The following is a 24,155-nucleotide window of genomic DNA, read 5'->3' as shown; positions in this document are numbered from 1 at the left end:
AAAAAAAAACTAAACCCTAATTTCTCTTAAACTTGCAAAATATATCCCTAAACTTAATAAAAATACCTAAAATCCAATGTGGAGTACTCCTAGAGGGTGGCCGGAAGTTTCCACTTCGCCGGAGAGGGGCGGCGCCGGCGGGAGGAGCGGCGGGAAGCAAGGCCGACGGCGTGCGTAAGCTGTTTTCGCGACCTGGAGCGTGCGGGAGGGAGAAAAAATCGGGTTTGGCTGAAGGAGACGGGTGAAAGAGATAAAAAGACCTCATTTTAAGTGAGTGGACCCTACCCAGAATTGCGTACGCCTCACAAGGAATTGCGCAATTGCGCCTCTGAGGCACGCCTCAGCCCCTGTGAGGCGTATGCCTCTTGTAAGACCAAAATTGCGTAGGCTATGAGGCGTTTTTGGGAGGAATTGCGCAAAGGCGCGCCTCAAGGCGCGCCTCTCATTGCGCAATTTTAAACAGAGATAAAAATTGAACAAGCAAAATATTAAAAATAATTAAGAAATAATAAGTAATTTAACTAAGATTTATACTTAAAATGATTAATACTAGGATGTCGAGAGTCATATGTTAGATGTCACATTTGTTGACATTTAAACCGTCGATCGGCCCCATTCGCAATTGCCTAATGCCCATGTCGGCAAAATTAAAATCGAACTGAATACCTCGATCGTCTCCACGTTCGTAAGCAACCGCTGTCTCAATTCATTTATAAGGGACGAAGAAACTAAACAGGGGATTTTTGCTTAGTTACGTTGAAATTTGATCAGAATCCTAGTGGTTCTTGTTTGCAATACCTCCCAAATTCGATCCCAGTTCCATTTGCGACACCTCTCAAACTCGGCTGCTTCTATTTGCACGGCATACGCCGAAGCCTAGCCCGTGGTTGTCCGATCCTTTTTCTATACCTGCAGATGCGCCTTTCGTCCGACTTCTCACGCACGAACAGGATCCCTTGGTTTCCCTCTCTCGTCTGCTTTTTACGCACGCAAGGGGCTACACTTGACCCAATCTTTTCCCTATGCTGCACATCGCCCTACTGCCCGACCCAATCTCCTCCCTTTGTCGCACTCCACCTTCAAGCCCTCACGCGAATGGGTTTAACAATCCGCCTGCTCCATGCATGAACGGTACCTCCGCCTCCCTCTAGGTTCGAATGACACGAGCCCAATCCGCCTCTCTATGTCCAATTAGCCAAACTGATTCCCACGCCAATAACATTAAGTGAAAAAAGAGGAGGGATTATTTGTATATAATAATAATAATAATAATAATAATAATAATAATAATAGAGGAAGCATTACAATTGCTGATTGGAGTAGTCCGAATTCAATTACGGGATTGATTTTTTCCTTGAAACCCTCGATTGTTGATTTTAATCCGATCGAGTGGACTTGAAAGGGTAAGTGCACTCTCCAACCTCCCCAACCTCTCCTCGTAGGTAGGGGGCATTGAAAGGCTGCCAAAATTTAGAGGAAATGTTACAAATGTATAATGAAAATTGAAGACCAATTCCGGGGTCGATTTTTCCCCTGAAGCCCTCATGGGGAAGGGGCGATGAAAGGTTGCCAAAATTTGGGGGAAACACCGAATTATAATTTTTTTTTTTGGTTGAAGAACCAGATGACCTATATACGCCCATCGAATCCTATCTGGCTGGGTGGACTGGAAAGGGTAAATGCCCTCCCAACCTCCCCTCGCGGGAAGAGGACCCTGGGAGGCTGTAAAATTGCCCCGGGAGGTTGCCGAATTTTTCTAAAATCTTTGAGAGCTTTGTCAATTAATTCATTAACTAATTAATTTGAAATTATGTAATTAAAATAAGAGTAATTAGTTAATAAATTCAAAGAATTTTAATTAAATAAAAAAAATTAACTAATTAAAAACTAGTTAATTAATTTGAAATTTCAATTAAATTAAAAATAATTAGTTAAACTAATCAATGAAATTAAAACTTTTAATCAATTAAATGAATGATTAATCAATTTAAGTAATAAACTAAAATATTCATATTAATTAAATGAATCGTGTAATAAATTTAAAATTTCAGGTAATGGGCTAAGCAATTTATTTTAAACTAAACTTAAAATTTAATAAATTAGCTAAAGTAAAACATAAATAAAATTTCCATTTTTAATTAACTAATTAATTTTTTTTTAATACAGTAAAAGAAAATAGTGAGGGGGATAGTCACTCTAGTGAAGTTATGCATTGTTTATTAAAATAATAAAAGAAATCAATGTTCACACTATACAAATCTAAGTACAACTCACACTAGCTAAGCTGAAACTCCTAAAACTAAAAAAAAAAACTACTAAACTCAAACCCAACTCTCCAAGCTCTAACTGTAGCGGTAAACTTCAGCTCCTGGCAATCTTAAACTCTTGTGCAAGTCCCGAGCACCTGCAAACAAGTAAACAAAAGTCAATGTAGGGTGTTAAATAAAACTATTATTGGAAAAATAGAAACTGTGTTGAAACAAAACTAGTATCGAAACAAAACAAGGAGAGCTAGTACTGTGAGTCAAACACTACTGCTAGAGTCAAAACTATAGTGTATGGTATTAGAAGCAAAGTACTAACGTAAAGACGCTGTTGCTATAAACAAAAAAACACTAGTACTGGTGTCGAGGTAGTAAAAAGTACAAAAACTAAGTGTCTGCTGCTAAATTCCTGCAAAGCTAAGTTCGACAGGCAATCTCTAATAGAGTCCGTAAGTCCTGCTTTAATTAGGGTATTAAGAAAAATTTCATGTACCTGAAAACAGAAATCTTGGTCTACTTTTGATAGAAGCAGTAAGACCCATTGTTAGGTTAAATTAGTCCGCTTCGGTAAATCTTAATCAAACTAATACATATGCTACTTTTAAACGAAGCAGTAAACCCTACCTTTTACAAATTATAGGCCATTTTCAGTGGAAGCAGTAAGCCCTGTTATTGGGGAAAATTCTAAAATACCTACTCCAAATCAAAACATACATGCTATTTCCAAGGGAGGCATAAGACCTACCTAAAACTTTGGGCAACTCCTAAGTGAAGCCGTAAGCTCATACTCAAATCTAAAATTACGGGCAAATTTCCAAGTGGAGTCATAAGGCTCGACCTAAATACAAACCCAAACACACATGTTACTTCAAAGGGAAGCTGTAAGAACTGCTGTATGGGCAACACTCCCAAGTATAGCTATAAGCCCCAACCCATCATTTAACCACTTCAATTTACTCGGGATCCCTGAGAAGATAAAACCCAAGGCTTCTAATCAAATTCCCTGGGCATTACGATCAATGATGATTAATGTTGGTAGATTGAAACCTACGGTATTCCCGGAATGACGGAACCATAGAATCTTGATCAAGTCTACCTCCATCTCACTTAACCAAGATTAAAACACTTACACATATGAAATTAATTCATCCTTAATCGGAGTTCATTTTTACGTGATAGGAGTGATAATTAACTATGTGGTCTTTCCCTCATAAGTAGGAATCCAGAACTAAATAAACACCGATGTAATTATATGGGGAAATATGGTTAAATAACATCCAATCTACCTCAGGGAGAAAATGAATCCTTCACCCAGAAAGCGGGTTTTCTGCCGTAAGTACAATTCCTTTTTCCTGAGTGAACAACGTTAAGAGGGGGAGACGACAATGCTCTCGATAGTCAGACATTGTTGTTGTGTAATAGACATCAGGCATTGATGTCAACATGACATTGGTCGCCAATATGAAGGCTAGATTCGACAAAGGTGAGATTGGTCCAGATGGCTTGAGGGAACGATTCTGGGTATTGAAATTGCCAGTGTTGAAAATCAATGTCAATACAACGTTAGGCTTTAATATTGAGATGATTTTGAAACATTGATGTCGTGACAGTATTGGACATCAAAATTGAGATATCTTCGAGCGTTGTTATGAAGCTTAGCCACAACCTATTAGAGAAAAATGAAAATGAGAATGTTTTGGGAATGAGAGATTGAGTGAGAGCAATTGATTTGAGGTTTTCGAAAAGAAAATAAGAAATTAAGTTTTTATTTTTGTACTAAATAAAAATTTCAGATACAATAAATTATTGAAATAATTTTTCATAAAATATTTTAGACACGTGTGTCGGACATGTGCGTCTAATTTATTTTTAGTATTTTTTAATCAGAAATATTTTCGACGTGTCTGATATTTGATGCATGCAAAATAGGCCTTTGGGTGTTCCCCATGCCGATTTTAATTCCCAAAAGATGCCTTTTTCGGTTTCCCCTTTATGAGTCATTTAATGCTTCGGTTTTCCCCCACTTTTGTGCTGTTTTGATTCTTCAGTTTCTTCCCTAGGTGGCTGCCCCTTCAATTCCTGCTTGCTGCGGCTTACACGGCTATTCGATTGGCTGATTTTGAGGTGCATTAAATACATGTATTAATTTTCTTTTTTTTTTTTAACTTTTTCTTCAAGGGTTGTTTTGTAGTTGATTTAGGAGAGTTTTTGTGAGTGAGAAAATATTTGGAATGTAAACCTGTAGGTTTTCTCTAGCTTGCTAGCTAGCTTCTTTTCCCTTCCCCTCTTTAAATTTGTCTCGGGCTTCTTATCTATTTCTTCTCTCCGCAAGTGTCCACCCCATTGTATCTTTCTTCTCTTTCAAAACTTATATGCTAGTTGTGTTGTTGTTACAAGTTTATAGTGTCAAATTTAGTGTGTTTTGTCATCTTTAAAGGATTTTGAAAGGAAGACAAGTCTCTTAATTTGCAATCATAGCTTTCAATAATTTTGGTTGCATCAATATTTGTCGGAGGTGTGTTAGATGTGTATCATATCCAATACATGTCACGCCCTGGCCCGGATACTCGAATTAACGAGGTCGGAATGAAAAGTCGGATGGGTGTAACATTTCATTTAATTTCATAAACAATTTAACATTCAACTTCTCAATAAAATTGAAGAGCCACTATTACAAAATTTTCATAAAATGTTGATATTATTTTTCAATCTAAATATTTTCATCAATTATATATTGCATGTTTTCATTTGCACGCCGTCTTTTATAGACGTACTCCTCCCTTTCAGCCATTTCTATTTCTTTGGAGACTTACTTGAAAATGTTAGTTTAATGGGTTGAATTTATATAGTAAACTTAATGAGTAATCTTTCTATATATAACATTTAAACATATATAAGATACAATGTATGTTCTTTTTCTCATTTCTTATACAACACTAAAACTTATATAACATTTATATATGTATATTCATATAACATTTAGTGTTTCTTTCATTTCATTCATTTATTCATACATTTTATATACATTTCATAACAATTTAACATTTATTCTTTTTTCAATTCAATTAGTACAGGAGCACTCTTTAAATGTATATATAAATGTACAATCATTTTCATTTAACTTGCACAAGAATGTTGCTTCCCTAGTTAATATCATACGTTGATGAACTCCTGTAATTAGCATGATATCCTTTTTCCTTTTTCATTTATTCATTTATGCTTTATTTATAATTTATAAGTTTTATCATATCTTTCCTCATTCTTTACTTATATTCTTATATTCTTATTACACATATTCATATACCTTCATACTCTCTTGATAATCAATGTATATTTTCAGTCATAATAATTTATATATCAAATTGTCACCAGCATATATTCATTTGAATTTATATTGCCTTAATCATAATATTCTCTAAAAATAAGTAAAACAATTATATAAAATATTACTTTCAGAATTGAAATGAAAATACAATAATAAAATTATACACAATTATAATTACCTACTTTAAATATTTCTGAGCTTTAATTCCTTCCAAACCCCAAGCTTTGCTATAGGTTTTAATACTCGTCTCAACTTAATTATGAAAATCTTCTACTATTCAAATAACATTAATGAGATTTTAATTAATATAAAACTTCAACTTGGAGTAGCCAAATATATCTTGAAAGCAACATTAACGATTTCTATTCTTCTTACGATAATCTAATTTTCTTCAACTTTTCTAAAGAGGACTTTTACTTAATTGAACATTATTAATCATAACATAAACGAACTCTTCATACCAAAATTTTCATTAAAACAAAATAATTACTTCATCAAAAATCTCCTTCCTTGCAAATCTCCTTCCTTCACTGGCGAACCAAAGTTTATTATAATTGTGTTCTTCCTACAACAATAATGCTTCTTCAATTACAAAATGAGAATATAAATTCTTATCTAAGTCAAACTTAATTATTAGTTTAAATACTTAATATATATGAATATATGAAAAAAATAATAATAGTTTAAATACTTACTCTTTATTCCACTATCAAAGAATAAGAGAAACTTCAGAAGAAAATAACAAAATTCTTTCCTCTTTCTCTTCAAATTTCTTCCTTTCCGCATTCAATCTTTTCTTTGCCTTTAATTAAACATCCATCATTGTTTAGATGAAGTAATAGGGAATGATTTATACAAAAATGGAAAGCAATCGACAAATGAACCTTCCTTCCTTCTTCCTCTCGTTCACTGCCTCATCTCTAAATTTTGCTTCTTTAGCGACAATGAACGAAGAGGAGGAAGTTATATTTAGAGAGGAATCATTTACTTTCTTCCCCGCACACGTTCCTTTGCTCAAAACCGCAAGCCGAGCCCGTTCGAAGCAGCTGAGTGTGCGTGCGGTCTGCCCAGCTTCTGCTCGCTGTTCGCGTGGCTATTTAGAGGCTATTCGGTTCAATTGCACCGGCCAGTTTAAACCGACTCTTACAATACATGTCAGACACTGCATTCTTTTTTGACAATAAGTGTTGGTGCATCATAGCAATAACCCTATGTAAATCATATTTGTCCTGATAATTTCATCTTCAACTCTCTATCCACTATCATTCTTATTTTATTGTTATCTTTCCAACATGAGATACCCTATATTCTTCTCCAAAGCAATTTGAATTTTATCTTTCCATATTATTTTTTTTTTCATATAAAAATATTTAACTTTTGACAGGACTTAATGAATAAAAATGATTTATGTAGCCGATCCCACATAGTGAGATAAAGGCTTGATGTCGTTGTTGTTATATGAAAAATATTATTTTTCTTCTAATCATTGTATCCATAATTTTTTATTTTATATAAAAATTCCCCAAATTTCATTTAGCAAATCCATTCTTAGTTTCAAAACTAACGCCTTTGTTCATTTTAAACCAATGTAACAAAATATGAAAATATTTTTTTGTTGGTTTTCACTTGAAAACAATCTTGATTTTACTTTTTATTAACATGGTTAAATACAACAGTAATTTGCTCAACTCAAATGGAGTTACCGTAGAATCTGCGACAATGAATGCATTACTGGATGAAAACTTTAATAAAAACTGGTACAACAGAATTTCGTGAAAAAGTCTAGCTTTCTAATGCAATCAAAAATTTGGGAGAGGGACCCAAATTTTTTATCACAAAAAACAAAAACAACTTCCTATAAAAGAAGACACAAAATACCCAAAAAGAAGAGAACTTAGAAATTTTAGAACTAACTCTTACATTTCATATAAACGAACACTTTTATAAATAAAGACTTACAACTCTTAAAATTAAACGACTTACAAACAAAGACTCTAACAAGACACCCTAAACTTGCTTATTTTTTAGAAGAGGGATACACATGAGGTGGTCACTTGCGGAGAGACGAAAGAGGTTAGAAGCCGAGAGGAAGGGTGGAAAAAGCTCGCAAGATTTCCAAAGAGGAGATGAGCATGAGAGTGGAACAAGCTCGCAAGCTTTTCCAAGCAAACCCGCTGGTTATAGCTTCCAAAAATCACATTTTCACTTTTTTAAAACATTACAAAACCCCTCATATTTATAGGTATGAAAGGGGGATACAAGCAGCCACACTAATTGAATTCCCATAAGAATCCAAACATCACAAGCCACGGAAAAGCCCCCTGCTTTTCACGGGAAAACAACCTAGCCAAGGAACCGAAGGAGTAGCCACGGGAACCAAAGAGACCACACGGAACCGAGGCGCCAAAAGCCACGGGAAAGCCCCCAGTTCGGAAAACCAGCAGCCACCGTGAGAACCAAGGAGCCAATGCATGGAAACAGCCAACCCGTGGAAGCCAAGGACAAACTTAAATTTAACATATAAAAAACTATAATAAAAATTACATTAATTAAGATAACTAATGAACTAAAACCTAGCTAATAAATGAGCTAACCTTTAGTTCAATAAATGAACTAAAAACGAGCTCATAAATGAGCTAAATTCCAACTCAAATTTTATTGGGCTTGTAAGCTCAAGGAAGTCAAAACCAACTTATTTTGGGTTTGAGTTGACCCCCCCTTTACCTACATCACTTTCTTAGCCTATATTTTCTGAAAAAAGTATTGTTTGCTAAAACTTAAAATCAGCATTTCACCAAACTTTTGAAGTTAGGACAAGCATTTTCGAAGAATGTTTTCTTTTGAAGATTTCTCAAAATGATGCTATCTCACAAGATCACAATCTTGTTATTTTGAGATATTTCCTACTACCTTTGTTTTACTGGTTAAGTGCTCATTTTTTTAAAATTTCACTTGGTTTTCTTGATCTCTTTTTGATGTTGTTTGAGCTGTGTTTTGTGATGTATGAAATACAATTGCTGAGAAAATTTGATCGGCTTGAAGGTGCGGATGAAGAAAGCTTGTTTGATATTTGAAAGGCTTCACACCTTTAAGCTTAATGTTTGTCCAATGAATATTTTGGTCAATTCCTAGCTTAATATTAATCCGATGAATACTTGGTCCATTGCTTGTTATCAGATGGCCTGTCATTTTTGTACCATCACATATTTTCATTATGCTAGAAAATAATGTTGCATTTAACCAGCTAGATAGTTTTTTTATTTTCTGATGTTATTCCTTGTATTGTGCTTCCATTTTTAAATTATGTCATCAATGGTCTTATGCTAAGTAGGTTACATGTGATTATTGGAAAAATATTATATACCGTTCACTGAGGAATGATTTTTGCCAACCCCACATAATGGGATAAAGGTTTGTTGTTGTTGTTGTGTACTGAGGAATGATTTTCTGCAGGAACGGATCTCAAAATCAGTCTTATTTGTTCTTTCCTTACAATCCCATGCTTGTCGACCTTCTCTTATCATCGCAACATCAGGTTTCCTTCAATTATGGCAAGTCGACTTTCTCCGCTTGGCTCCATCAATGAATGTAATTATGTACCAGGGTGATAAAGATGCTAGGAAGACGATTCAGAATCTTGAATTTTATGAGGAAAGTGGCCGCCTAATGTTTCAAGTGCTTTTGGCGGATCCTATGGCAGTTGTTGAAGTATGGTTTTTAACTAGTTTCTATTCTTCTGCTTAACAATGTTATTTTTTTTTCAATGAATATGAATTTTGTGTCATGCATGTGTTTGCATGCCTTTTTCTGTATGTGTATGCACATTTGTCACTGTTTTTGGCAGTGCTTTAAAAATCGGACCGGACCGGCCGGTTCGACTGGTTCAACCGTGAACCGGTCACAAGGCCGGTTCGGTTCAGCCCTAAAACCGCTTCTGCAAAGAACCGGACTGAACCGGTCAGAACCGGCCGGTTCAACCGTGAACCGGTGAACCGGTCCGATTATTTTTGAACCGGCCGGTTCAAATCTCACAAATTTTAAATATTTTTTTAAATAAATAAATTAATATATATTAAAAATATTTAATTAAAGTTAAATACACTTTATATAATAAGAACTTTTGTACTCAAAGCATCATGACACATCTTCACATGATCTCCCCATGTGCTCCCTTAGTGCAAGGAATCTAAATATGCTCTATATAAACAATAGCAAGAAAGTGTTTCTAAGGGATGTGGGACTAAAGAAAAGAGATGAGGAGTGTATGAGTTCATAGCATATATAATGGATATAAAACCTATTTTTAAACAGATTTTTTAATTAATTATTTTTTATGTGAGTGATAATTATTTATTAGTTAATAATAAAAATTTATTTATTTATACATAATAAAAAATAATTTATCATTAATAATTTTATTTATTTATTAATGATTTTAGATATAAATTTATAAAATAACTTTTGTATACAATATATCATAAACATGTAAAATATATTTAATCATATAATATAAAATAAGAATAATTTATATTAAATTTATAAACTTATGTTAGAATTAAATTTATATTAAATATGTAACATAAATTAATAATAATATATATTAAATTATATGGTTATATATAAATTAAATTTAAAATTTGAAAAATATTCAAATTTAAAATTATCATATTTTTTTGAGTGTAAATTCTTATAATTATTTTATTTAAATTTTTTTTTGCTTTTATGTAAGATTTTAAAATAATTATTTTACTTAATTATATAAGTTTTTATGTTTCATAATTTTTTTTTTAATTTAAATTTTTATCTCATACTTTGAATGATAACATTAATTTTATGTTAATTGTATTAAATTTAAATAATACTTATTATTTATTACGTCATCCGGTTCGACCCCGGTTAGACCGGTTGAACCGGTCGAACCGTGAACCTCTCCTTGTTCCGGTTCGTTGTCCGGTCCGGTTTTCAAAACCTTGGTTTTTGGCATGCGTTTGTGTAGGTGCCTTCCTGCTTGCGCTTGTGGATGCATAGTTTAGTTCTTTACGTTTTTTTGACAGCTGCAATTTACCAATTGAATTTATGACTTTATTTCTTCTAAATCATGCAATTTGTGTACATTATATCTATATTTTATTAGCTGTTTTTTTCATCTCTTTTTACGATTTCCTTATTGTACAGGACTTGGTTGATATATCTTGCATTGGCTGGGAAGCAATAATAGTTGATGGATGTCAGAATTCAACGGTGACTAGACAACTGGAACAGCTAAATACTCTAAACACCGATTTTAAACTCCTACTTCTTAATGGTCAAATGAAGGTAATAACTTCTATTAATTACCTTTTTATTGTTATGATTTCACTTATGTTTATTTATTTTTTGAACTTTCCAGGATAGCCTTTCTGAATACCGTCTGCTGCTCTCCTTCCTCAACACTGGAGGAACTATGGATAATGGTTTGGTTGGCTTGAAGGCCAATAATAATGACACTCGTTTTTCACTTACTAAGTTGAAAGAGAAATTAGCACGCCATATTGTTTTTGAGTGCAAAACTGACTCATCAAAGTTCCTAGAGTACTGGGTCCCAGTTCCACTCTCCATTGTTCAATTGGAACAGTATTGTACGACTCTTATTTCAAATGCAACTGTTCTTCGTTCAAATATAAGATCTGATGTTGTTGGAGCTCTTCATAATATCCTCATTACGGCTAGAAAGGTTGGCTTTTAATCCACTTTTCTGATATGCTTTTGATGACTCAAATAGTGTTTACATTTATGGATGGCAAGCATAGTTCATTATCTAAGATTGCTATGCTTTATATGGGTCATTATTGCCTTATTTGTGTTCATAATTATTTAGGGTTATTTTGTTATTTGTCATTTATGACTAGTTTGGTAGTTCCTCAGTTTTTTTTTGTGTGTGATTTGGAATGATACAAGCTATTGTCAATGGTGCTTGTGGTTATGTAATTCATATGAAGCTGAAGAAAATATTTTTTGCTCTAGCTCTGAAATCTTAGCACTTTTGGATGCTTCAGGATTCATTTATCCTCCATGCTTCTAGGAATATGTTTCTCCTTCATTCTTCGAAGATTCAACACCTTTTCTTGAGGATTAAATGATCCTGTGCTGTGATGATTAAACTTCATACAACTTAAGAATATCCGTCTTTCTATCCCTATTTTTCTATCTTTCTGTTTAATTTTCTTCTCTCACAAATTCATTATTATGTCCACTATTTTGATACCCATGCTACATTAAATTGGCATCAATGCATACTTCGTATATTCTATGAAGATTGATTGTATTATGTTTTACTCGTGCATTCTCCATGTTAAATATGGTATTTATGACATGTTTTTTCATAATTTTCTCTATGCTTCTATTTTTTTCCCCTCTAATGTTAATCACCAACCTACACTTCCTCACATTCTTCTCTTCGTAGGTTTTTTGCTTATCCCAATCTATTCATTCACCTCTTCCTTTTTGTTAGAAAAGTAATAAACGGAACTGATATTGTATACCCTTACTCTCCACTTTTCTATATGCATCTTGACCACAACATTTATGCTTTTAACCTTATGTCCTAAACATTCTTCAATTATGACTTAACGAACTCCAAAAAAAATTTGCTTAATCAAATTTGAGACATAGACTTCACCTATGTAGGTGGTCCAATCCTTCTATTTATTACAGTGAGAAAATGACCAATATGATCCCTGATGTAATGGCCGGTTTAGCTGGGCCGGTTCAACTGAATTGGCTAACTTCTCTTAAAACCCAACTCAGGGGAATGAAGTAGGCGGACAAACCGCGACAGAGGAGAGTCGATCGCGAGCACGGGCGAGCTTAGGAGGGTCGGTTTGCGATTCTGAATGAAGGATCGTGTTCGTAGGAATAAATTAACGACTCCTCTCATGAGATATAGTTAGTTCGCTCTTTCCGGTAAGAGAAATCGTGAGAAGGAAAGTTTATGTTGAAGAGGGCGGGTGGACGGCTTCTTGCGGGAGAGCGAGGTAAGCTTCATTTTTCTAATTTCAGCAAACGATTGTCTTCAAGGATAAGAAATAAAAATTCCTTTTCATTCTTATAGATAACAAAGTGTTAATTTGGGAGAAATTTCTAGAACGAGAGAAACAACCGAGGAGAAAGAAGGAAAAAGGTTTGTTGGATTTTCTTTCACTTTTTTTGTATAAATCTCCTTCTTTTACTTCATTTAAAGCAAACGATATTTCTTTTAAAGGAAAAAAGAGGGGAGTGAAAGGAAGGAGAAGAATTTTGGGAGAGGAAAGATTTTGGAGGATTTGGAAAAATCCCCATTGTAAGTAATTTTTATCATGAAATATTTGAAGTTTTATTAGATAAAGCGAGTTTCATGAAAATTTTATTGTTTGATGTCAAAGATTTTGAAGAGAGAGAGAGAGATCGAGGTTGTAGAAGTTGATTAACCAAGGATTCAACAAGAAAGGGGAAATTGAGGTTCGAGGTTGTACCCTACGTCAAAGACTTGAAAAGTTCAAAGTGGGTAATTATAATTATAAAATTCAATATTTTGTATTATTCTTTCAATACGATATAATATTTTGTATTATAATATTTTTTCAAGGTTTTATTTTTAAAGATTATCACGTGTGAAATGTTGAAAGATTAAATACCTAAATGATTATAAATATTATTACAACAGAAAATGAAAGAATCAATTAACATGAATGAAATTATGAATATGAATAAAGGAGAATGTTTTATGATATAGGTAAAGGTATGTATTAAGGAAATATGCAAATAAAGAAATGACATATGTATTGAATAACAAATATTCAAAATAGATGAAAAAGAAGGAAAATGTTATGTACGAAAATTACAAGAGTTCACCCCCTTATGGTGGCTGGGGATGTCGTATTTGTGCACGCAAAAAAGAAAAGGTCATGGAAATGGAAAATGAAATAGTTGGAAAAGGTTTTAAATTTTGGGTATTAGTGTGTGACAACCGGTTCATCCGGCCGGTTCAATTGAACCGGCCGGCCCACCCTTTTAATACCGCGAACAGAGAAGGTTCGCGGAACAGTAGCATTCGTGAAATAGAGGATCGGGCGGACGACCGAGGGCTTCGTGCGAGAGCGAGGTAAGTTCCGTTTTCCAATTTTAGCAAAAGATCTCCTTCAAGGATAAGAATTAATCATTCCTTCTCATCCTTATTGTTACAGAAGTGCTAAATTAGGAATAATTTTCAGATCGAGAGAAACAAACGAGGATAGAAAAGGAAAACGGTTTGTTGGATTTTCTTACGATTTTTTTTTTTGTATAAGTTTCCTTCTTTTACTTTGTTTAAAGCGAATAATGTGTTTCTTAAAGTTAAAGGAAGAGAATTGAAGCAAAGAGAAGAATTTTGGGAGAGAAGGATTTAGGGATTTTTAGAAAATTCCTATTTCTCCTTTAGTAAGTAACTTTTCGTAAACAAATTTAATTCAATTTTGTTATGAAAGCATGTTTTTATAGAAGTTATATTTTGTGGATGTTGTAGGAACTCAAAGTTGAGGTTGCTCCAAGGATTAAGAATTTTGAAGGATTAAAGTGGGTATTTATAAAAGTTTAAATTTCTTTATTTCAATTCTATTTTTCATTTAGAAAGAAGTTTATATGAAATTATTTCGATTTATGATTTCTGCTACTGTTGGAAATGATTAACTAAAATAAGCAACGACATGTATGAGTATAATTATGGGAAAGAAAAATGATATGTAATGAGTATATCAAGAAATAGAAAGTAAAGTTTAGGAAGAAAACAATAAGAATGAAAATGAGAAAAGAAGAGAAAAGTGAATAAAGGAAAAGGTATTGAAAACGACAGGAGTTCACCCTCTTATGGTACTGGCTGGGGACGCCGTACTCGTGCACGAAAAATGAAAAGGAAAATGATATGGAAATGGAAAAGCAAATCAAATGGAAAAGGTTGTACCTTTGGGTACTTTGAGACGGTGCTCCTGTGCAAAACAGTTGGGAAAAGACAATATAAATGAAATATTAAAGGTAACAATTGTTTTAAATGAAGATATTTGAAAGTATAAATCAATGAAATGAAAGAAATAAGATTAAGGAAGGATATAATCCACATATCTATATGCATATTGATTGTTTTAATTAAATACCCACTGAGTTTATTTAGTGAACTCAACCCACGAGTTTAAATGTTTTAGGTATATTTCTAAAGAAATAATGATTGAAAGAGAAGAACATGTTTACAGAAGACGACGTGCAAATGACAACAGGTAATTTTACATTTTGTGGTTAGTGGCTCTTTAGTATAATTGAAATAGTATAGTGTTTAATGAATTTTATCGTCCGACTTTTCGTACCCGCCTCGTTTGTTCGAGTACCCGGGCCGGGTCATGACATAGTGGCTCTTCAGTACAAATAAGAAAGTGGTGTATTTTTTAATGATTTTTTTTTTAAACCGTCCAACTCTTAGTATCCACCTCGTTAAATCAAGCATCCTGACTGGGTCGTGACAAAAGTAGTATCAGAGCGAAGTTAAAATATGAATCATACTGAAAGAGTCATTAGGATGATTATTAATGATTTAATGTAAAATGATTATGCTATGATAAACATGAACCAAAATGAGTATGGAGAAGAGGAAGAAGTGGAAAGAACAACACCTAATGTTCCTATTAACCTGGATGCACTGGCACAAATGATGACAGCTATGACTCAATTAATTCAAGACAGTGGTGGGGGAATGGCTATGTATAAGTATCTAAAATTATTTCATGATATGAGATCACCATTATTCAAGGGAGTTGAGAGACCAGTAGAAGCTGAAAATTGGTTATTAAGAATTGAAAAGATTTTAGAATGAATGAATTGTCCAGAGGAGAGAAAAGTTTCTTTAGCAACCTTCGTAATTAACGGAGAAGTTGAAAGGCGGTGGAGAGGTCTGTATCAAGACAAATTTGAAGGAATCCCTGCATGCAAATAAGTGGAATGATTTTACTCGGGTGTTCAGAGATTGGTTCGTACCTCCTTCTGGGAGGAGGGAAATGCAGGACAAGTTTATGAGATTGGTATAATGAGATGGATCAGTTATGCAGTATGAGGCTGAATTTACAACATTAGCCAGATATGCTCCTCAATTAGTTTGTAATGGCCGCGTTAGCTGGTTTGGTTCAACTAAAATGGCCAACTTCTCTTAAAACCAGACTCAGGGGAACGAAGCAGGCAGACAAACCGCGACAGAGGCGAGCCAATCTCGAGCACGAGCGAGCTTAGGAGGGTCGGTTTGCAATCGCGGTCGTAGGAATAAATTAATAACTCTCATGAAATATAGTTAGTTCACTCTTTTCGGTAAGAGAAATCGTGAGAAAGAAAGTTTCAGTTGAAGAGGGCGGGCGGACGGCTTCGTGCGGGAGAGTGAGGTAAGCTTCATTTTTCTAATTTTAGCAAACGATTGTCTTTAAGGATAAGAAATAATGATTCCTTTTCATTCTTATACTTAACGGAGTATTAATTTTGGAGAAATTTTTAGAACGAGAGAAACGACCGAGGAGGAAGAAGGAAAAATGTTTGTTGTATTTTTTTTCTTTTTTTTGTATAAAGCTCCTTCTTTTACTTCATTTATAGCAAACGATATTTCTTTTAAAGGAAAAAGAGGGGAGTGAAAGCAAGGAGAAAGAATTTTGGGAGAGGACGAAAGATTTTGGAGGATTTGGAAAAATCCCCATTGTAAGTAATTTTTATCATGAAATTATTTTTAAGTTTTATTAGATAAAGCGAGTTTCATGAAAATTTTATTGTTTGATGTCGGAGATTTTGAAGAGAGAGATCGAGGTTGTCGAAATTGATTAACCAAGGATTTAACAAGAAAGGGGAAATTGAGGTTCAAGGTAGTACCCTACGTCAAAGACTTGAAAAGTTCAAAGTGGGTAATTATAATTATGAAATTTAACATTTTGTATTATTCTTTCAATATGATATAATATTTTGTATTATAATATTATGTTCAAGATTTTATTTTCAAAGATTATTATGTGTGAAATGTTGAAAGATTAAATACCTAAATAATTGTAAATATTATTACAACAGAAAATGAAAGAATTAATTAACATGAATGAAATTATGCATATGAATAAAGGAGAATATTATATGATACATGTAAATGTATGTATTTCCTATTAAGGAAATATGCAAATAAAGAAATGACATATGTAATGAATAACAAATATTCAAAATAGATGAAAAAGAAAGGAAAATGTTATGAATGAAAAATACAGGAGTTCACCTCCTTATGGTACTGGCTGGGGATGCCGTTCTCGTGCATGTAAAAAGGAAGAGGTCATGGAAATGGAAAAGGAAATAATTGGAAAATGTTGTACTTTTGGAAACATTGAGACGGTGGTCCTGTATAAGCTAAATGGATAAAGGAAATATTAAAGTTTCAAAATGTTTTAAAATATTTTAATAGAAAATGACCAGAGATGTATAAATTACTTATTGAATGAAATAAAGTTAAAAAATGATATAATGCATATTAAAAAACATTTATATTGATTGTTTTAATTATTACACACTGAGTTTACGTTGTAAACTCAAACCCCTAAATTAATGTTTCAGGTAAATCCACAAAGAAGAAGTAATGACTGAAAGAGAAAAATTCATATATAGAAGACGACGTGCAAATGACAACAGGTAATTTAAATTTTGGGTAGTAGTGGCTCTTCAGTACAAATAAGAAAGTGGTGTATTGTTTAATGAATTTTTTTTTAAAACGGTCCGACTTTTAGTACCCGCCTCGTTAAATCGAGCATTCGGGCCGGGTCGTGACACCTGAACTCTTTATGAGGGACCGAAATGGTCCCCAACTCTTTTGATAATTGGTCCCTCAACTTTTTAAAAATGGGCATTTTTATCCTAACATTAAATTTTGGGATTATTGGTGTTAAATCAAAGATTATTTTGATAAATTTTAATTAAATTATTTATTAAATATAATTATCACGTAATAGTATTTTTTAAAAAAATTATTAAGCATTTCTTTAATAAAATAATTCTACTCTATAATGATCCTAAATTAATTATTAATAATTTTTGAAATTAAAGAGAGAATTATTTAGAAATTTTTATATTAAAGAAATGATTTTTTTTTAAAATTACTATTACATGAAAATTATATTTAATAAATAATTTTATTAAAATTTAAAATACCAATTAATTTAACACCATTAACTCCATAATTTGATGTTAAGATAAAAAATTTTCCTTTTTAAGGGGTTGAGGGACCAAATTGGTCTCTCAAAAGAGTTGGTGATCATTTTCTCTTATTACATATTATTCATGCACATTTTTTACACTTATTAATCAAAGCAGTCTCCTCATTAAGAAAAAAGAGATCCCTCATTTCAATTAAAAAGTATAATTAACTTGCTAGTTTTGCTTTATTCTACTTCAGTTCATGTTCATGTACTTTTGGTTGCTCCAATCAAACGAACTTGTTGAGATTAATCCAACCAATCCAATCATGAGCATAAAGGGGTATAAACGAGTCAAGCCATGCTCAAGTTATGCCTAAGTAGAGCTCTTCTCACTGGTCAGATTGTGAGCTTGAACCTGAGCACGAGCTCGGCTTGTGTCAAATAAAGGTGGGATTAGAAGCTGGCTTGTGAGATCAAAACAAAAACAAAGGAAGAAGAAGGCATCATGATCGCTAGTACCAGAGAAGGCTGGCCTTGGTGTTATGTCTTGCCAGAGATAAACCATCTCAATGGGATTGAATTTTACCCTAAGTTGAATTTGCTTACAACAATTCCATCAACCGATCTACTTGAAAAACTACTTTCGAAATTATTTATGGCCAACCTATTCCCCAATTTTTAGACCAAATTTAACTACCTATGCATAGTAAAATCAATGCTGAAGCTACATATGTTGTTGATCATATTCAATCGATCTAACACCAGGTCCTAGAAAGACTCTATATGAAAAATACTAAATGCAAAGCTGCTGCTGACAAACACCGGAGGGAGTGTCATTTTCAAGAGGTAGGTTTAGTTATGACTTATTTTCGACGCCAGCGTTTTCCTAGTGGTACTTTAGGCAAGCTAAGTCGAAAAAAATTTGGACCTTTCCAAATACTTCGAAAATTGGGAACAAATGCTTACCTGCTGGATCTTCCACTTTATGTTGGGACTTCACCTTTGTTTAATGTTGCTGACCTTACTTCTTATGAAGGAAAATCAACTGATTCTATGGATTTAAAGACCTTACCCATTACCTGTGCAGTTCATATCAAAGATGATCATATTGAAGATGTTTTGGACATCAAAACTATACAGACAAGGCGTGGTTTGCACAAACAATTCCTAGTAAAATGGAGTGGGTGTCCTTTGACTGATTGCACTTGGATTGAAGCAGAGGAATTATAGACACGTCGTTCTGATATTTATCAACGAATTAGTGAAGCGTTCTCATCAGGAGATGAGATTCTTTTGCCTGGGGAGAATTGATGCATTCAATATCTATCAGCAAATGTTTTATGATTCGCATGTTTTTAAATTTTTATTTTGGTCTTATATAATTTGCAATTTTATGTTTATTTTGTTTACCCTATGATGGAAGACAACATATGAACATGTTTAGGATTGGTGCTCTTAGGACATTTGACTCCTTTGGTTTGCTTGCTTTCTTTGGTTTTTGGGCATTTGTTGTTGGGCTAAAATTTCCCTAATGGGCTTGGCCCATTTTCACTTTCCTGCTTGGTGTTTTGTTATTTCAGCTGATGGATTTTTCCCATGCATTTGGCTGTTTTTCTTCTGGTTGTTTGGTTCCTGGGCTGGTCGTGCCTCTCTCTTGGGTATGTCCCATGCTTTTGGATGTTTGTCTTCTGACTGTTTGGTTCCTGGGCTACTTGTGCTTCTGTCTTGGGTATTTCCCATGCTTTGGCTGTTTGGTTCCTGGGCTAGTCGTGCCTCTTTCTAGGAGATTTCCCATTAAATCTGGCTGCTGGCTTGGGCGTCACCTTTTGGGGGTTTAGATTCATTTTCCCTATTTAAATGGGGTTGTTTTCTACTGTTTGGAGGTGTTGAATTATCTGAAATTGTTTCTAAAACCTGAGGGTTTTTTTATAGCATGAGGGCTACTTCTTTCCTACCTTTTTGTTCTTCTAGTTTTCTATCTATTTGTTCTCTACACAAGTACCTTTCCATTGTATCTTTCTTCTTTATATAAAGTGTGAGTGGTGTTGTTGGCCAATTTTTTGGTATTTGCCGGAGAAATGTCTATGGTTGTTGGATCAAGATTGCTGTGGTGGACCCCTAGTTTGAATGTTCTTTGGAGCACCTAATTTTCCTAATTATTTCGATACATGCGAGGTGACCTTTAAGGTTGTTCTGAGGGTAGTATTTTTATAATTTTGTCTTTTCTTTTTAAGTTCTCTTTTATGTTTCTTGCTTCGGTTTGTTTCTTTGTCGGTGGTTTATTAACTTTTTTGGGTTGAATTCTGTTCCGTTTGTTCCTAGTATTCTTTTTCTTGGCTTTTAGACTTTAGATCTTATCACCTTTCTTTATTAGATCTAAATGAAAATTTTACTCTTAATAGGTCACAATGGAGAGAAATGATTAATATAGCCGACCCCACGTAGTGGGATAAAGGCTTGATTGTTGTTGTTGTTGGTAAGAAACCTACTGGCTGTCTTTTTCTTTTTCTTTTTTTTGAAAGAAAGTTGGAAGCCTTAATGAAGGTTGTAGATTTATTAATTAATGTTAACAGGTGCTTAGAAGGTTTAGTGAAAAAACTAGCTATTTTTTCCATTGAAAATACTAGCAGCTACATCATTACGAGCTAGCTCATGAGCTGAGTCTTGTCAAGTTCGAATTTGAGCTTGAGCTTGTGCTCGATAAGTTCAGCTCACGAGCTCGTGTCTCGATAAGCTCGGCTTACGAGCTCTTTATTATGTCGAGTGAGCTGGCTCATGAGGTAGGTTGACTCTCTTACAACCATAATGAGCTTAAATAAGGGAAAAAGGTTATTTTTAGCTAGCATCGCAAAACATGTGGTCTAATTCAAATCATGCTACTGCTATATAGAAGATATCCTAACTTTCAGATATTAAATTCTAATATTGATTTATAGCCTATTATCTATTATGAGAGTTTCTTATTGATTTTGTTGCCGATGAAATAATTATTATTTTTTGTGTTACCTTGAGCTGGATTTTTTTTGTGAGGTTAGATTTTCAATTTGCTTCTTTTATGATGATTATTTTGATTTCTCACAGGATGCATTCCAATTCGTCTCTTCTTTTTTCCTTGCGACTAATTTTCTATGGGATTGGTTTTTCTGGCTTGACAATACAATAGAGCTCCTTTTTTCTTCAACAAGAATTCAATTCTTCGGAGTTGAATTCTCTTCATCCCCAAGGATTTCATGGTGCACATGATACATATTCTGGGATGTCTCACTCATATTGTCATTATCTGAGTGCTTTTTGCTTTGTATCTGTCATTGTTTATGTGATTGTTGTTTAGTTGTTTGGGGTCATTGAATTATACGCCATATAGGATTTGTTTTGTATTTCTTGATTTATAAGGCTATTGTTTTTATCATTTTTAGTAAGGCTGACTTTTATATAAATAGTACCTAGGATCATATATGTCATGCAGTGTTTAAATTTTTCAAATTTAATTTCCAGCATATGAAATTTCAGCTTCTTGTGAATGCTTGAGGATTCAACATCAAACAACTTGAAAAATCACTGTGTAACTCAATTGTGCTCTCTAATGCTCCCACGTCTCCTTTCCTCTCAAATTCAAGATTAGATACTCCGCTGCACTTGCTCATAGCAAACTTTGGGGATATGGTTCCAACATGAAATTATGCAATGAGAATGTTGTTGAATGCTCAGATTCTTTTTTTTAGTATGTACTGCATATTTCTTTCATTTACTTATTCTTGTTTTCCTTGATTTAGTGCTGCGACCATCCCTACCTAGTTGATGGAGAACTACGGGGGTTGCTAACAAAAGGTCTGGAAGGTGCTGAATTTCTGAATGCGGAAGTATGTGCAAGTGGCAAATTTTTTTTGCTAGGCAAGATTCTTCAGGGCATGAAGGATCGTAGTTTAAGGGTGATGATTCTATTTCAGGTATATAATTTTTCTTATTTTTTGCATTTTCGATATGTATGTATGTAAGTATGCATGCATGCAATATAATGTATGTATAGTTTTTTCGCTATTTTGCAATATTGTAAGTGAAATTTTATTGGTCATCAATCCGCATTTCTCACTTTTTGGGCTTTTAGGGATTGTTTGGTTTCAAGAAAAGTGGGTGTAAAGTATTTCTTGGCTTTTAGGGGTTGTTTGGTTTGAAGAAAAGTAGTTGTAAAGTATTTCTTTTGCAATGGTTTTGAAAATATTGATGTTTGGTTAGATGAAAAGCGTATGCAGTGTAAAGCATTTCTTTTGCTGTGTAATGTATTTTAGTTCTTTTTTATGAAAAGTAAAGTCGGCCATTTTTTATAGAATTCCTTTTCCACCTCATGGTGCGATTAAAGGATATCGGATGAGTGGAGAAAGGGCGTGTTGGTTTATAATTTTAAGAATAAAGGTGAGGTACAAGAGTGTATGAATTATAGAGAAATTAAGTTTATGTATCATACATTAAAATTGTTGGAGAGAGTTGTTGAGCATATATTACGATTTAATGCTATTATTCCTTAAAATAATTTTGGATTCATATTGGCCACCACCATTTTTTGATTTTTCACTATATTCATTTTACTTCAAGCTAAATAAAAAAAAAATCACTTGTATTTATTTTACTCTAATTCAAACAACTCCAAAGTATTTGAAATACAATGTATTTCTTTTACAGTGCATTTTTTTTTAGCCAACAAAATAACCCCTTAATATTTTTTTCAGTTTGGTCCAAATGGATGGGAAAGTTGAAATCTATTTTCTCGTGCTTAACATGCTTATGCAAAAGGACCATTAAGGACCTAAGGTCAACACATCCATGTCCTAGAACTTAATTATATTTACGAAGATAAAGGATGCCATTAAAATACCAAGGTCAAAATGCTATTGGAATTGAGGGTGGAGCCCTAATTTTTTTGGGTGTTTAACGAGGCATTGATGTAAGAACACTAGTTAGAAAAGCCAAAAACAAAGAGAACAATGAGCAGAACTAAACCAAACTCGATTCAAATAGTAGCAATCATCTATAACATCCAAAATCTGAAGAAGAAAACTAGAAGAAAATTCAGAGAAATAAAGAAAATAAAAACAACGCTATCCTCAAACAACCGTCAGAGCGGGTTCCTCACATGTATCGAAATGTAGGTTAAGTAAAATAAGTGCTTTAGGGCTAGCAAACCGATGGTCCACCACTGCAAGATAGTCCAATTGTTTCGTCTAGCAAATGCTCCCAATCAACCAACAAACATCACCAAAGCTCAAGAAGAAGAATACAGATGGAGTGGAACTTGCGGAGAGACGAAAGAGGTTAGAAGCCGAGATGAAGGGTGGAAAGTACTCGCAAGTCTTTCCTAGAGGAGATGAGAAGAAGAATGGAACAAGCTCGCAAGCTTTTCCAAGAACTCGCAGGTTTATAGCAAATTTGCTTTCAATAATTAACTCCATTACTTCTCAAAACATCTCTTATTTATAGGCAAGAGAGGAGAAACCAAACAACCATATTTTTGAATTCCCACAGGAATCCAAGATGCACAAACCATGGAAATCCCCCCATCATTTCACGGGAAACAACCCAGTCAGGGACCGAAGAGGCAGCCACGGAACCAAAGAGGTCCGCACAGAAACCGAGACACCAAAAGACATAGAAAGGCCACCCAGCACGGAAAACAACAACCAACGGGGAAACCAAGGAGCCAAGGTACGGAAAACAACCAGCACAGGAAGCCCAAAAAATAGCCACGGAATCCCATGAGACAAGGATAAATTTTAAAGAAGAAAAGGGGAAGAGAAGGGATAAGACCACTCCAATAATGAATCCAACTTATGAGCTTACCTTAGAACATTAATGAACTACTAAACTTCAGCTCATCATTAATGAGCTAACAACTTTAGAAATTAAGCTCAACTCCAATGAACCATCCTCTTCCACATATCACCATAGGCTCCAAAACCATGGACCATAAGCCAACCCGTGAACCAGCAACAGCCAAGGACTAATCGAGCCAGCAAACCAAAGGTCTACCAAGCCCCAAGCACAACCTACCATGATCATTGGATGCTTTCCCATCATTGGATAGCTAAAAAAGAAAAGAACATAAAAAAACATACTAATGTTCAATAAAAATACAAAATATTTTGATAGCATCAGGCATGCATTTAAAGAAAAAGTTATAAATGAAACCCCGATGAGAATTTTTTATTTAACTTGATAGTTTGATATCTATTGGGTATTAAAATAGATATTGAAGTTATGTGTTAAAAAACTTGGGAATAGTCCTGCAAACTGCTTTATAAATAAGATTGAACATTTTAGCGCACAAATTAATTATGTAGACTTTCCTTTTGTTAAAACATGAATATGAGAAATTCTTTACACGTACAAAGC

General features: G+C 33.8%; 1 protein-coding gene across 7 annotated transcripts in view; it reads left to right on the top strand.

Moving 5' to 3' along the window:
• The window catches only part of LOC110111166, a 117,511-nt gene that overhangs the window by 26,300 nt on the left and 67,056 nt on the right, over nt 1–24,155 (top strand). For all 7 annotated transcript variants that reach the window (XM_020842921.2, XM_020842920.2, XM_020842919.2 and 4 more), the window contains 4 exons: nt 9,043–9,297; nt 10,765–10,905; nt 10,979–11,302; nt 21,545–21,718. In XM_020842921.2, coding sequence (XP_020698580.1) covers nt 9,043–9,297; nt 10,765–10,905; nt 10,979–11,302; nt 21,545–21,718 — 894 coding nt within the window. The remainder of the gene's footprint in view (nt 1–9,042; nt 9,298–10,764; nt 10,906–10,978; nt 11,303–21,544; nt 21,719–24,155) is intronic.

Source organism: Dendrobium catenatum, unplaced genomic scaffold, assembly GCF_001605985.2.
Source record: "Dendrobium catenatum unplaced genomic scaffold, ASM160598v2 fragScaff_scaffold_1557, whole genome shotgun sequence".
Lineage (NCBI taxonomy): Eukaryota > Viridiplantae > Streptophyta > Magnoliopsida > Asparagales > Orchidaceae > Dendrobium > Dendrobium catenatum.
The sequence above is the reverse complement of the archived record's forward strand: the minus strand, read 5'-3'. Positions and strand labels throughout refer to the sequence as shown.